Genomic DNA, 16,124 nt, shown 5'->3' with positions numbered 1-16,124 from the left:
CTGGCTGCTATTTAATTTCCTGGCTTCTACTCTCCTGCTCTTCCTCCTCCTTCTCCTCTTCCTCCTCTTGAGATTGGCATCGTGTCACCCACTTTCAGTTTTACAGGACTTTGCCTGTTCTCCATGGGTACTCAAAGGGAGTCTCTGACAACAGAGATTGTCTTGCGGATTTTCTTAAATTAGTGGAAGGGTTAACTTTAACAAGGCCAATCCATTACAAAACATCTGATTTCTTTAAGTAGTCTGTAGCCTTTTTTCCTGTTCCAGCCTGAATGTTTTCCCCTTTGCTGCTGCTTTCAGTCATTTGATCATTTCTGTTAATGAAGGCTGGAGAAAAAACCACGTGCATCACTGGAACCCTTTCAGAATGATCTTGTGCTTTTCTTGGGGATTGGCACACCGGCTGTTTCCTTGGGCTTCCTTTTTGCTATCAACATGCTTTTGCAATACCTGCTTTTTAGAACAAGTCAGGAGAATGAAACACTCATACTGTGTTTGGCCAGTATATTTGAACCAGGGTTTGACTCCCTGGTTGAACCCAAGCATGTCTCTGGTTTAGCCAGTTGTCTCATGTCCATTTTGTGTCTTCAGGTGCAACATGATTTCGACATTTAAAAGGTTCACAAGATATTTACCTTCATGGGAAGCAGGCAGGTAGAAAAAAAGTTGTTCAAAATGTATCTCAATACTGAAGAGACAGGCAACTTTGAAGTGCGATAAATACAAAATTAAGTCTTTATAATATTTGCTTTTTACATAATTTTTAATTAGTCTTTGAAAGAAACAAAGATGCTTAAATCTTTACCACTGATACTCTTCCCCCAATTCTGTGGTTCACTGTCTCTCCTAAGAATAGAGAACTGGTTGGTGGGCTATGGGTTTGGTTTTTTTTATCATGTGTTTTTTATCAACATTTCAAAGCTGCTCATTTTTTTGTTTTGGTTTGGGTTTTTTTGAGAATGACATGAAGTGAAAAAGAAAAGGCAGATAAAGAGTGGAGTTAATCAATGGTGTCTTTGGCTCAGTTAATATTTTTAGAGACTTGACCGTTATGCCTAGATGATTAGATGTTATTGCCTGTGTGCAGTATACTTGTGGATGTGCTAGGTAGGTATCTTCAGAGCTGCCTGAAAGAGGTTACGTGAATTTTAGCAAATATCCAGGCCTTTTGGCTTGCTTATCCATTCTGATAGACTCAGCAGAATGCAAACTTCTGAAATGTCTGGCCAGTTTAATTGCAAGTTTATCTGGCTGAATGTGAACACAGATCAGAGCAAAGAAAATTCGTTTTTCAAATAACATAGTGATGTGGCTAGCCTTTATAATCGTTCCCATGCTCGGTGCAACTGTATCCGATAGCATTTACCATAAGCTTCTTTTAGAAGTTTTTATCTTCTGAGTTTTATGCTCATTGATCTATTTCTGTGAGATCTTTTAGCGCTACAAATGATGTGTTGATGGTATTGCTCAGTCAGCAGTCTTTGGTTTTAATGTCAGAATTCCTGTGGGGATCCTTCAAGGCTCCCTGCTCTATCCACTTTCGGCTTCTGTAACCTATTACAACATTTTTTTTAGAAGTCTGAAGATACTTCCCTCACCCTTGATAGTGAGAACTCCTCTTTCCCCGTCTGCGCTTTGTTCCATCTGCTGTAGCCTATTTTTATGTTTGTGTTTGACGTCTTTGGGAGACACAGAACTGAAAGAGTTTTTCTGATTTAGCAAATCCACCTCCCTGTTGCCTTGGGCTGTCACATCACAGGAGACAACTGTCAACTGAAATCCAAGATAGTTAAAGTGGAACTTGTGATCTTTTTGTTCCTCCACACCTCAAAACATTTTTAACAGCTTGGACGCTATTATCTTCCCAGTTGTCTTATATTCTTAATGTCACTTTTGGCTTGGCTTTCATCCAAGCAGTAAACACATTCTGGTGCTGCTTTGTCTATAGCAGCAAAGTTTTCATCTTTCTGCTCATTCTGTATCACTTAAATTTTCACCAAGTCCTTACACATATTGACATAATCAATTTTCGCCTGCCCTGCCTTTAATTGCTGCAGTATAACCACAATGGGTCTGTCAGATATTTTGCTACCCGAGTAACCTCCCTGTTGTTTTTCCCCTTTTCACCTGATCATCTGTGCAGTACCTTTTCTCTTGGCTTTTCAAGATCTACAATGCATAGTCTTCCTTGTCTCAATCCTGATGTTTAGCATGAGTTAGACCGCCACTTAGTTCCATCAGTGTTTCTGGTGCTCACTGCTTTCCTTTTCTTCTGAGGAAAAACTGTCTGAAAAACCTGTGAATAGCAATTATTCTATTTCATGTCACTCCTCACAGTTGTCCTCTGCTGTGAAGCCTAGAACAAACTCCTGGTGACTGTTGTGGTCAGATTGAGTCTATTTTTCTTCCTCCTGCTCCTGATTCTTTAGTTACTTCACTGCAATTTCCTCTCAATTTATTTCTATCTCCAATTGGAAAAAAAACCTCACAAACTGCAGAGCTGCTTTATTTATTATCATGTTTTTGGCTTCATCTTTGTCCAGTTTTACAGCAATCTGAGAATTATGCTAATTTGAGTCCAACCATAAATGTCATGTTTAAGCATTATTGTTGTCATATTGGTTGTGTGTTTGTACATTGCTTTTCAGCAGACATGTTGTGCAGCTGATCTTGCTTTTGAAGAAATTATTTTTACCACTACTTTATCACTGTGTTATTGCCCAAATTTATTTTCATTCCATACAAACAGGCTGATTTGTTGTAGCACCTGTCTGGCCACAGAGTTTCTATCCCCATGGTCATCCCTCTTACTTAAGAAATCAGTGCCATATCATGCCTACCTTCTTTATCTGTTCTGGGTTCTTTATCACCTTTGCTTTGTAGCATTTCTGATATTTTTATAGCCTGTGTGTAAGCAGTAAGCATGGTATGAGTAATTAATCTAAAGCCAGAACTACATTTATGTTTTGATGTCCTGATACCGTTTTGGCAAGTAGCTAAGCTTCAGAGGGTGTCCATTTATATACCTACTTAGACCAATATGATAGCTCTGGCAATTTCTTCCTTCTATGATTCCTCTTCTAGCTGTAACTTGTACTTACATTCCTCAAATGTAGAGGTAAGGTTTTTTCCTTCTTATTTTTTTTCTTTCCTTTTTCTGTCTCCCCTTGTCTCCCCTTTCTGGTTTTTTTTTTTTCCTGTTTTTTTTTGTTTGTTTTTTTAGTTTTTTTTGTTTGTCTGTTTTAATTTTGCAACAGGGCACTGGTGTAACCTGTTTCTTATTAGAGATTCTTTTCCTGTGCTGTGAATATTTCCTTGCACTCTACAATCAAGATGTCTGCAGGATAAAAGTTTTCATGGAATGATAACTTGTTTAAAAACATCGTTTGTATTTTACTAAAGTTAGCTGCAGTTCACATAAGCAGTAAAGCCCGTGCATAAGTAATATTCCTTTGATTTGTCTCCTTATTTGGTTGCTGTCAGATTGAAGATACTATCTCTAAGCGTGAGAAGTCAATCTCACAGTAGGCAGTTGGGCTAAAGCCTGTATGGGCGTTGTGTAGTAAGAAGTTTGTTCTCTGCCTTTTTTTTTTCCCCTGAGATAGATACTGATCTACATGATATGATTTTTTTTCACCTGTTTGAACCACACTGTTCAAATAGAAAACTCTATGGGTGTCTTTTGATGCAGGCTTGATTTAAATTGCACCTTAGAATTAGAAGCATTCCTTCATCTTATCTGTCATCTGAAACTGCTCAGCTGGAGCCGTTCTTGGTGGTTTTGTGGTTTTTCAGTTGTTTAATTCTTTGTTTTAGGAGGTCTCTGCTGATCCCACAGGAACTCTCACAGCTGCTGAAGAGAGAAAGGAGAAGGTGCCAAGCCCACATCTCAGTCATCTCGTAGTTTTGACATCTGGCAATTCGCTGTACGGTTTGGCAGAGAGAGTGGTGGCCACGGAATCCTTGTAGGTTATTTACTGTACACTGCATTTTGTGGTCACTGGAAGCTATGGATTATTTAAGAGATTGTGATTACAAGCCAAAACCTTCTTGAGCGGTCAAAAATTCCTATTTCTCAATGTGATTTTAAATATGAGTGATAGAGGTAATTTCTTAATTAAAGGTAGTGGGGCCTAACCATCTGGTCTAACCACCTGCAAGCACAAGCAATGAAATTTTACTGCAGCTGGTCCAGTAATATGTGACAGTACAAGGCCAAACCTAACAGGAAAGAAGTTTAATTTTAAACAGGCTAATGGGAATATTTAATCTGTATGGTTCATTTAAACCTTATATTAAGTACTCAAATGGTGATGGCTGAAACTCAAAACTGCTTAGTTCATATTGGTTTGGCTTGGATTGCAATGTTCTTTGCAATAGGTGGAAGTGTACCTGTGAAGAAGAGATTATAACGAGCAAGTAATGCAAAACTTAAAGTGGTTTTTATTTGGTCAGAATAATAGTAAGAATCAGATAGGAATTATTTTTTTTTTTCCCCACACATGATGACACTTAAAGATTAGAAGTTCATTTTTAAAATGTATTTTCAAAGGAGCTTTTCTTTTGCATTCATTTATGCTTAGTTAGAAATGTATTTCTTATGTTGTTATTAACAAATCCTACCTGTGAGAAAGAATTTGATCTCATAGTCTATCTTTTAAAGATTCACTAGCATATAAGTAATTAGGAATGCTATTTTGGAATTCTGACATGGATTTATTAATATTAATGTTGACTGCCCTGCAGTATGGAAATTACAGGACACTCGTCCACTGACTTTTCTAGACTTTGGATCAGACTTTTGCAGTGTATGCTGAGTAAAATAGAAATATGAATTGTTGATATTCAAGCCTTAGTCTCTTTATTCAAGCATTTTCTTGTTTGCAATCATATTTTAAAATTGTCAGAATTGAGAATACATGTTGATGTGCTGGCATGAAACTGATACAGCTCTTCTCAGGACTAAATTTTCCAAGGTTACATATCGTTATTGCCAAATTGCAGAGTAAAAGTTGTACAGAGACATGCCAAATGTTGCATTTAGTTCACAGTAAATTTTCTTTGCTTTCAAAGGGTATTTCTGGCTGAGCAGTTTGAGTTTCTTCAGCCTCATCTTGATGCGGTGATGCCAGCTGCCAAGAAGCCTTTTCTTCAGCAGTTCTATTCTCAGGTCAGAATTGTGTAATTCATAGCTGATTTTTAAACAGAAGATTTGAAACTTGTACAATATGGTGCAAATACTTGTACATCATAGTTATATATTGCTCTTATTAGCCAGAAATTTACTGAATTGCATTTTATTTATATTCTGTTTCAGACAGTGTCAACTGCCAGTGAACTACGTAAACCAGTTTATTGGATTGTTGCTGCTAAAGCCATTGATTATGAACAAATGCTGCTTCTCATGGCTAATGTGAAATGGGATGTGAAGGAAATCATGTCACAACACAATATATACGTAGATGCTCTTTTAAAGGTGAATACTTTCTGGGAAACAATGTGCTAGAGTTTATAGAAACATTAAATTACTGTAATACTTCACTAAAACTGTTAAAGTAGCATGGTTAGAGCAATACAGCATCCTGACAAAAGGTAAGTTATTATAAGGAGGTCGGTCCAGAATTTTCATTATTCTTGCTGCTAGCAGATTGTTTTCAGTGATGATTTTTTGACTACATGGTGGGTGAAAGTGACCACAAAAGTGTAATGAGTTTCATGTCTAAGTCTTGAATGGTAGATAAATGTGTAGTAAATGGAGTAACATTGAGGAAAATCCAGTAGCCTGAGATAGTGGGTTTTTTAACAAAGGCTATTTGCTGTTCCGCATAATTTTTGCGGTTGTCTTTGAGATGTATCATAGGGGCTGTAGGTCAAACCAGCACCGATAATGATGGTGCACATTCTAATTGAAGCTGCTATATTTAGAAGTTAGCATTTGAAAAGGAAGGTAAAAGGGAAGTTATTCACCCAACTTCTCAGTTGTATTCAGTAGAAGTGGCATACAGAACCAGTTCTTGGGAGAGTCCCTCTCTCATCCTTTTATATATGCCTAAATGATGTTTCTGAAGGTTCTTAGAAGGAAGTTCTGGCAGTGGTAGAATTATACTAATTCTTAGAGAGAAACTGAAAATTTTATTTTAAAGATACGTGAAGTATGTGTCACAGAAAAAGTTATGCATCTGTGTTGAATAACAGTTTTGATTACACCTTTGTACTTTGTGGCTGTTCTCTGCTTTAAAAAAAAATCAACGCAAAGAAGGGAGAATCTGATGGAGGATATATCATTGCACTGAATTTGACTGAATCTTTGTGATTACCCTTCTTTATGCTGCCATGGCTTTTTGAAATCAGTTTGTACTTACAACATTTGGTCTCTGCAGTAGAATTTTTTCCTTTTGTGAGTGTGCAACTGCTGATGAATTTGCTTCAGGACAATCAGGGCTAATACCATTTAAAATCATTTCTGGTCTCTACATTGTACAGCTAGTAATAGTTGCTACAGAAGCTTTTAGATTACTGCTAAGCAGTTAGTGATTTGCTGTGTACCCTCGGACTCCAGGAGTGTCAGATGTAAGCACAATGTTTAATGTAATAACCAACTACTTTTAGCCATGTGCACGCATATGCAAAATTCTATACTCAGTCATAGTATGTATGGAAGCAGATAAAGTGGGGAAAGAGGATTGTTCAAGAAATTCATTAACACAGAGTGTTAGGCATCTTCATCTTCAGAAGAATGAGTTGTATGCTGGTTAAAACATGACATTGTGGTACCCTGCTTCCTCTTGCCAAATTCCTCTTTCAGAAAATTTGTGTTAAACACCAATTATTTGGTCAGCTACTAGGTTAAATTGGTTACTGAGATTTCCTTCTGATTTTCTTCGCTTACTGAATATTTGATGCGGGAAAAAGAAGGAGGAAAAAAAAGGAGAGAAAAAAAAAGGGGAAAAAACCACCTAGATTAACAGCCTTGGAATGAAAGTGCTTTGTTGGACAAGTATGGTCTTAATAGGCTGTAGTACAAACTCCTGTTGCTGGTTACGCAGAGCAGTTCATTATCAATCTGCTTTACGTTTAAGTCACTTGATACCTTTTTTAAATGATAGAGGCATTAGTCACTGTCAGCAGACTTCTATTTCACTTTATGTAAGTCACAAAATCATTGTAGCAGTAATTACATTCGGTTATGACTAGTTTGTCACTCATAGTAACAGCTCAAATCCATCCAGGCCATTGATGTTTCAGGTGGAAACAGGTGCCTTCCCTCAACCGGAATTGTTATCAAGTGTTGCAGTATGCTCCTAAACTCTTAGATTTGGACTCTCTTCAGTGGGTGTTCTCAGCTCCTTTTAAAGCTCTCGGGAACTATCTAATGCAAAAGGCTGAAGAATAAAAAGGGGTTACAATATTTCTGAGCTTCTCTTTGAAAACTGATGGGGCGGGTATTTAGAGGGATAAAGAGATCATCACTGGATTTTCTTCAGTGGCTGTATATTGACATTAAAAAAAGTTAAAGATGAGTTTAGGGAGTGAGGCAATGAAAATGGCATTTGAAGGATTAGCTACTTGGTTAATTTTCAGAGGTGTCAGTTTCACAGAGAACTACACCTCTGGGGAACAGAGCAGTATTTCCTTTTTTAAAAAAAATTACTGAAGTAATGTTGTGAATGACATACTCTTATTTTTCAGTATTCTCTTTCATGTGCATTTCTAATTCTTTGTTGTTGTTGTTGTTGTTGCTAGGGATGTATAGAGTATGATCCCTTTTATGCTAAAGGAATAATGATCTTTCACATTTCATCAGGAATTTGAAGAATTTAACAGAAGGTTGAACGAGGTGTCTAAGAGAGTCCGTATTCCACTGCCAGTCTCCAACATACTTTGGGAGCACTGCATACGCTTGGCCAGTAGAACTCTCGTGGAAGGGTAAGTAATTCATGAAAGTCTTGCTTTTGGGTAAATATGTCTATAAAGATAACGTTTATTTTATGGAATTAAAAGTTCTCATTTTGTAGTGCACTTGTGCTTTTGGGGAGCCTAAAAAATATCAAGGCTTAACATAGTCCTTAGCAGTTGTTTCACAGAGTCTGGTACAGCATTAAGCCTAAAGAGGATGGTCTTGTACCTAGATACTGCTGAAGAATGACATTGAGTGTTTATTGCATTCAAAACAACATAGTTCTCTTTCAAAGAACCTTCTCTCTGAAAATTATCATTTCCCAACAGAGCAAAGAAGAAAGTTAAAGTGTAATTGTCAGCATCTCTGTGGTGATGCCATTTGTCTTTGCCAGGAAGAAAGATGGAGTTGTGAACCCTAGCAGTTATCTTAGAGTAGCCATGGAGCAGGATTTTTCCAAATTCATCAGGAACAGAGAGGTGTCTTAGTTGGCTTGGTCAATAGAGGCTCAAGCACCTTAGGCAGGAACTGCTACACCTTGCTCGTCCCTCCCTCTTAATCCATGTCCCAGTCTTTTCAGAGTCAATATTGTAGCCTGAGTATTGTAGTCTTTTCATCCACTGCTTTTATTTTTGTGTTCTTGTCCCCTTGCTCCATATGTCTGGGCTCTCATCACAACTACTTCTGCATCATAGAATATGTACTGTCTTCCACTCCTTCTGCATATATTTCCATATTTCTTTCCTGGTTATCTTTACCCTATGCACTCCCTACTACCTATTTTACTTCTTTCCATCCCACTCTCCTGCTGTCTGCTCTAATTTAGGACCTCAAAAACATCCTTCCTCTCCAAATGTTAGCTGTCTGTTGAGGATCATGAGCTTCTACTGCTTCCATCAAGCCATCATTTTTAAACTCATGCCCGTTTCTTTTCGTGCCATCATCTTTTTGCAGTCTCTTGAGAGATCAATTTCATCTTCAGGGAGACTAAATCCAGCCATGACCTCTCTCTGGCTTCTCACTTCCTTCATATGACATATGACCTTGTCCTGGTTTCAGCTGGGATAGAGTTAATTTTCTTCTTAGTAGCTGGTACAGTGCTGTGTTTTGGATTTAGTGTGAGAATACTGTTGATAACACACTGATGTTTTAGTTGTTGCTAAGTAGCGCTTATCCTAAGTCAAGGATTTTTCAATTTCCCATGCTCTGCCAGCAAGCAGGTGTGCAAGAAGCTGGGAGGAAGCATAGCCAGGACAGCTGACCCAAACTAGCCAAAGGGGTATTCCATACCATAGAATGTCATGCTCAGTATAGAAACAGGGGGGAGTTGGCTGGGAGGGGCGGATCGCTGCTCAGGCATCGGTCAGCGAGTGGTGAGCTATTGCATCATCCATCACTTGTCTTTTCTTAGGTTTTATTTCTTTTTTTTGTTATGTTCCTTTTCATCACAATTATTATTAATATATTATTATTATTATTAGTTAGTAGTGTATTTTATTTTACTTTAGTTATTAAACTGTTCTTATCTCAACCTACGAGTTTTTACTTTTTTTTTTCCTCCTTCTCCCCACCCCACTGGGAGGGGGGAGGGGGAAGCGGCTGCGTGGTGCTTAGTTGTTGCTGGGGTTAAACCATGACAGACCTATACAACTATCTTTTTCTTTTTGAAATTTTATTTTCCACTTACCATGCCTCAAATCAAAAGAAGTGGAACAAAAGCATCTTTCTTCTCCTCCCCCTGTTCCCCTTTCCTTTCAAGTGGGTAACACCGTCAGTCAGTATCAACCTCCTCTGCCTCAGTCCTTGTGCCTGTTTTGGACTTGTTTCTTTTTCTTACTTCACAATCTTACTCCTCTTCTGTGACTTCAGTGTTCACAAACCACATAATTCTTAGCTCTGAAGATCTTCACTCAGATGTCTTGCTCCGTGCTGCAGGTTTGGTTCACATTTGTGACTTACCATGAAACTTTCACCTCTACTTTCACCTAAGCATTTCACTGACTGGTCAGAGTGGACTGGGAATATCTTGCTGATATGATTTGTCCTGTGCACTTTCTTAGAGTGTAAAGAGCACTCGTTATCATCTCCTCTCAAATATCTGCCTGTAATTTCTCATTCTTGCCCAGTTCTTTTTTTCCTCACGTATCTTGTACTTTCTTTTGCCATTGGGGAAAGGGAAGGAAGGTATTGTGAGCAGCTGACTCTCTGAATACCTTCATAACTTCTTTCATCTCTGAATTTCATGAAGGTAAGAAATTAAAAGCCATGAAGGAGGTGTTTCTCCTCCAGTCAGCCATCAGGCTCTTCGCTAAGTGAAGAATCATCTCCAGTACAGTCAGCCATATCCTTCTTTAAATTTTGCCCTGCCGTATCTCCTAGTTCTATGTTCTGTCCTGTTTCCCATCTGGCTTCTTGAAGTGCTTCAGTATGTCCTATTGAGAATCATCGTCCAATCTTCTACGGAGCTCCAGAGGGCTTGTGCCTTGGTCCCTTCTCTTTTTGCCTCTGTTATTTCTGCATTCTGCAAATTCTTTCTGCGTACTAACTGTAAGCATGCAATTTCTTCTTATTCTTAACCTGATCTTGCTGTGTATCCAGTTTCTAGCTGCATGTTTCTGCTGCCTCCTTTGCATCAGACCTAATAATCTAGGGACTGTATAATAATTAGGATCAACTTCATGAACCAATGGAAGACTGAGCTTGCTTTAAATTTGGTACAAGGGAAGAGTGGAAACGGTGGGACAGAATTGTCGCTTGTGGCAGCAGCCTGTGGGTGGGCTGGATTAAGTCTGTCAAGACACTGTACCCCAGACCAAAGCTTTTTTATTCCCTGTACACAGCTGAAATTGGCACTGTTAAGAGCATTGCAGTGTCGTTTCCGTTGATCTTGACAAATGCAGTTTCTTATCCATTTGAAAAACTGCGAAGATCGTTTTCCTCATTTATTGCCTATTGCCCCACTGTAATCCTTCCTGGTATTACCCTGCCCTAAGCTCATCTACTGTCTCTTCTTCTTTGAGCTCAAAACTGTCACCAGTTTTCTGTGAATCTACTCTCATTAAAACATTAACCTCTCAGAGATTAGCCAGTGCTGCCACCCTTTATCCTCTGGCTGTTGTGGGTGTTTTTGAACAAACAGCTTTGTGCCTTTCTCTGATGCTGCCACTATTGGTTCAGCAGGCTCCTGCTGACCATTCATAAAGCTGCCGCATTACCTTTCAGACTTCAGTGGTCACGATCACTTGACTAAAGCCACTCTCTAGTGTGCTGATCAGCATTGATTTCATTTCCTTTAACCCACTTCTATTAAGTTGTTCAGTGTAGGATTTTTCGTGGCTTTTGGCGGGGGGGCGCAGGTAGTGCGGTTTAAGTATCACTGAATACAGTGGGATTCTGTTCTATGAGTGGGGCTAAAACATATTATACTAATGCAAATAAAACTCTGCATCAGACATCCTAAGAGGAATACTTGTCTGCTTTTAAAACCATAATTATGTCCCTTCTCAAGGTTCGAAGGACTAAGTTAAACAACTTTGAGAAGTACAATTCATTTTTCTTTCCTTCTAATTTTTCCTTTCCACTGTGCTTCTCTTTTCAGTTACGCCAATGTAAAGAAGTGCAGCAATGAAGGACGTGCCTTGATGCAACTGGACTTTCAACAATTCTTAATGAAACTAGAAAAGTTAACAGACATTAGGCCTATTCCAGATAAAGAATTTGTGGAGACCTACATTAAAGCATACTACCTAACAGAAAATGACATGGAAAGCTGGATAAAAGAACATAGGGTAAGAGTTACATTTGCATTCTTTTACTGTCTATCGGGAAGATTCACCATGATTCTATCATCATGCCAACAACTATAAATGATCAATGCTTCTATGTGTTAAAAATGAATATATGCATATATATGTATATATTCATTTATTATAATAAAATCTGTATGGGAAGCAGTATAAATATAAATGTGTGTGTGCGTGTATATGTTCATTATATTTATTATCATATGAAGTTAGTATGTGTTTGTACTGATTCAACATCTGATAACTGGGAAGGATGAATAAGCCAGTCACATCTACCTGCTGTATCAAAAAATTTAGAGAACTAGAGTGAAGTGAAGTTGAAAACATTTGTTTGCTGTTTGGAATATGCCAGAGTGCACAACTGGATCATCAAGAAGTCAGGTTTAAAATCACACCATGAAGTTTTACTTTGCCTTTAGGAGTAGATTGCTTAAACTAAGTTGTAAGGCACAATGGATAGGAGTCATTGCTTTTTCTTCGTTCATTTAATAACACTGAATCAGGATCAACATTGCTGTCCGAGACAAGTCTTCATTTGTGTTTTGAAAGCATTTAGCATGCTTTCATGATAGCGTAACCTAACAATTATAACAGGACTGTGTAAGTAATAGTCACACGCTATTGGAGCTGCCCATTGTTGATGTGAAAAGTCTTTTAAAATGGAGCGCTTTGAAATCTGTATTTTGAGATTACTTTAAATCCCACTAGAAATGGATGAAAGAAATACGTCTTTATTATCGTTTTCCTTGTTTTACCTGGAGTCACAAGAGAGATTGTGAGCTGTTGTTTGGTGACCTACATCGAAGAACTCTTGTTTAAACCTACTGGTGGAAGCTGTTATTTTGGATAGTGTTAGGTATAAAGGTAGTACTGGTAAATGTGGTGTTTTGACAGGTGTTAAGAATTCTTGACTTAACATTTTTGCCATTTTTTCCTCCTTTATCATGTACTGAAATTAACATTGTTTGGAGACCCTGTAGACAGAAGTATTTAGAAGCTTATTGGAAATGAGAAGTCAAAATAAAAACGATCATCAACTTTTGTCACAGTTTGTTTGGAAAAATGGTTTTGTGTTAAAAGCTTATCCTATTTGCATATATATTTCCCACCACACCTCCCAAAGAATGGAAAATACGTCAAAAATTGATTTATATACATATGTATTCACAGAATTACTTTCTGTGAACTCAGTCCAACACTACTAAACTCGTAAGCATTTTCCATTACAATCTGCCATGTAGCAAAATACAGTTTTGTCCTCTGCCTCAACTATGAAAACTGTCCAGACCTGACTTAACTACCACTTTAAATCTCCCTGGTATACTGACTGCTTCTATCAGCTGAAAAGTCCACAGTGTGTATGTCTGCATTTTTTAATTTTCTATCTTTGTCTGGTGTTTTATTCTACCATAACATGATCTGCTTTTATTTGCCAGGAATATTCCACTAAGCAGTTGACCAATCTGGTGAATGTTTGTCTGGGCTCCCACATCAACAAAAAGGCAAGACAGAAGCTGCTAGCTGCTATTGATGACATAGACAGGCCTAAAAGATAACTGGAGAAAGCTGCTTTCCTTGTGACTTGTACCTTTTTCTGTTCATGTGAAGCATGCAGACAAATCTCTCATGGACTAATGACGACATTCTCTTAAAAACATTGTGCATGACCTTTCTTACCGGCACTGGAGACACTCTGAAGTGGCATAATGTTCTAAAATATGACTTTTCTAATCTGTAGAATTCTTTTCTGTTGTATTTCTTTTTTTTTTTTTTGTTTTGTTACTTGCCCTTAGTAAAGGGCCACTGTTTGTGTATCATTGGTGAGCTGTATATTTTGCAAAACTGTATACTGTAAAATCAAAATCAGAGAGAAACACATTGGCTTAATATATAGTTGATGCTCTTTTTTAATAAAAGGGCTACTTGAAAATATGATTTCTTTCCTCCCTGCTTTCACCCTCAGAAATTGTGCTTTATTATGGACCAGTGTAAAATGAAAGGAAATGTACAATATTTGATCGATGTATCTTGCATGTGGATTAAGAGTGCAGATCAACTAAATACTCTCATGTTAAAGCCTCTCATCTTCATATGTATTTAAAAATATCTGTTTATTTCAGAATTAATTTAGTCACATCAAAATGATTGACTTCAGATTAATTGAAGGTAATAAATACTGTACACTAATATGATTTCTTTGTGAGACTTTATTTTCCTAATTCAACAATGCAAAATGTCATTTTCAATAGAAATTAGTACTGTTCCTTTCATATCACTTCCCTTTTGTCCCTCTTCCCTGTTCCGAAGCAATAATGGCAGGGAATAAGAGTAATGGTTTTTTGGCTGAAGTTTTGGATTGATACTAAGATAATCTTACTATTTCCTGCTCTGCTGTGGACACCCTGAGTGATCCTGAGCAAAGCAAAATTGCTTGGCTGCGTATTTGTCCTAGGAATCAATTTGTCGGAGCATCACTGACTCCACTGAAGTTTTCAGGTTTGCCTTTGGTTTTCAGTATGTAAAGTTTTATTTTTTTTTTTAATTACATAATAAACTTTTTGCAGTGCGCTCAGACCTTTTAGAAGGAAACATACTAGCATTGAGCTAATAGGTAAAATAATTTACATAAGCTATAATCCACTAACATATGCAACATGGTAGATTCTCAGTTTCGGGTTCATACTTGCCGTTGTACTTTTAATTCAGCTATGGGAGAATCAGGACTTACTGAACGACAGCAGTACCTAGTGACAGAAAATTGCCCCATGGAGTCATTATAATTGCTCTTTTCTGTAGCTTAATTTCCTCTTCAGAAATGGACTGAGCATCACTGTGTGAGTTCAGTGAAAGCCTGTATAGAGTTTTAGAAGAATGATAGAATTTACATTTTAAATATTGACTGTGTAGTATTCAGCTCCCTTGTTCATCTGTATTTTAAAGGAATTAAGTTTTGAAACAAAATTCAACTCCATTCTTTATTGACCATGCTGTCATGCTGAGTTCCATTTAAAACTTGTTTAGCAGCGTGTCAATGTATATGTTGAAGCTGAATCACTTTTACCCTCATTAAAAAGGTGGTTCAAAAAAAGAAAAGTGTAGTTCATTTTGAAAGTGTGAACTTTTGTGTCAGTGTGTCTGCCCTGAAGTCGGATCCTGAACAAGAGCTCTCGGAAGAAATAGAAACATGTCGGAGACGATTAGTGTAAAATCTGTTTCAATTTTCTTCTCGTGGATGAAATAAGAAATTTAAATATCTTTACCAGAGCTTTGGTGAGCTGAACACATGCTTAATTTCTCCTGAACTATTTAGGTTGCTGTAATTTGATTGCTTACCAAAAAGTTAGGAGTATAAGCACTGACTGGAATGTAGGGTCAAGGAAAGAGGTGAGCAATTGCATGAATCATAGTCAGGAGTAATTTTTTGTAGTGTATCTATAGTTTGACTTGTTATTTTTAAGTAAGCCCCCAAATAAAAGAATGTGTAAGATGCAGTGTTAAACCTGTGCAACAACTGTCTGATCTTCATTCATATATACCTCAGAAATGATTATATTTTCCAGAGGAACCTCCCCTTGCTGCCCAGGATTGATGCTAAGGGAGAAGCTACATAGCTTAATGGCCTGCATATGCTCTTAGATATATGATTTAACTTTCAGGTTGCCCTGTGTGGAGTCAGGATTTGGACTCTGATCCTCGTGGGTCCCTTCCAACTCAGGATATTCTATATTACTTGGTTCTGAGTGACTAATGAAGCCAAGTTTTGGCTGAATATTGAATTATTAACTTACTAAGGGTCTGTTTGGTAGTTTCCATCCTCTGGTATGAGAATTCTTTACAAACCATTGATTTTTGAGCATCTCTGTACATCTTCATTCTCCTATGGAGTAAGAAGCCTCTTATACTGCTTTTTCTGCAATAGAGAATATGGCTTAAATACCCTTTATGTTTGAGAGGAGTGTTTTGGAATACTCTAATAATAGAAGATGATTTCCTTCGTCTCCAAGAAGAATGACCAGCACTGCAGAGGTGGGCAATGCATCTGTCAGTCCTTCTTTAGCCTAATGAAGAATTTAAATCCTGTTCCCCAGACAATGAGTACTCCGATATTTGCCAAGCTCAGCTGGAGCATAGATGACCAGTTTTCAAGTCCCTGGTTAGGCAAAGCCTATCCCTGCCCTGCTCAGCATACAGCTGGGTTTTCTACAGTCAGCTTCTCTCAGTTGCATCTAATGGTGATGCTGTTCTCCAAAGAAGCAGCTACTGGGGCAAAAATAGGGGGAAGCCAACTGATTGGTTGCTGTGACCCTGGTGTAAGATTCAAGTCGTTGCTTTGGTATAGGTTTAATTATTCAAAGCAGAATAGTGTTGACAGGTGTATTGGGTTTGTGTGGCAAGGTTTTGGTAGCTGGGGGGCTACACCGGTG

At 37.9% G+C, this 16,124-nt stretch overlaps 1 protein-coding gene across 1 annotated transcript in view; it reads left to right on the top strand.

The window, feature by feature from the left end:
- VPS50 (VPS50 subunit of EARP/GARPII complex) overlaps positions 1-14,761 on the top strand; it is a 97,786-nt gene extending 83,025 nt beyond the window's left edge. Inside the window, exons 23-28 of the mRNA XM_050891692.1 lie at positions 3,817-3,965; positions 5,074-5,170; positions 5,318-5,476; positions 7,805-7,926; positions 11,496-11,685; positions 13,137-14,761. Coding sequence (XP_050747649.1) covers positions 3,817-3,965; positions 5,074-5,170; positions 5,318-5,476; positions 7,805-7,926; positions 11,496-11,685; positions 13,137-13,256 — 837 coding nt within the window. The 3' untranslated portion in view covers positions 13,257-14,761. The remainder of the gene's footprint in view (positions 1-3,816; positions 3,966-5,073; positions 5,171-5,317; positions 5,477-7,804; positions 7,927-11,495; positions 11,686-13,136) is intronic.
- The last annotated feature ends 1,363 nt before the right edge of the window (positions 14,762-16,124 follow it).

This window comes from Gymnogyps californianus, chromosome 2 (assembly GCF_018139145.2).
Source record: "Gymnogyps californianus isolate 813 chromosome 2, ASM1813914v2, whole genome shotgun sequence".
Lineage (NCBI taxonomy): Eukaryota > Metazoa > Chordata > Aves > Accipitriformes > Cathartidae > Gymnogyps > Gymnogyps californianus.
Note: the sequence above shows the minus strand (reverse complement) of the source record. Positions and strands in the feature narration are given on the sequence as shown.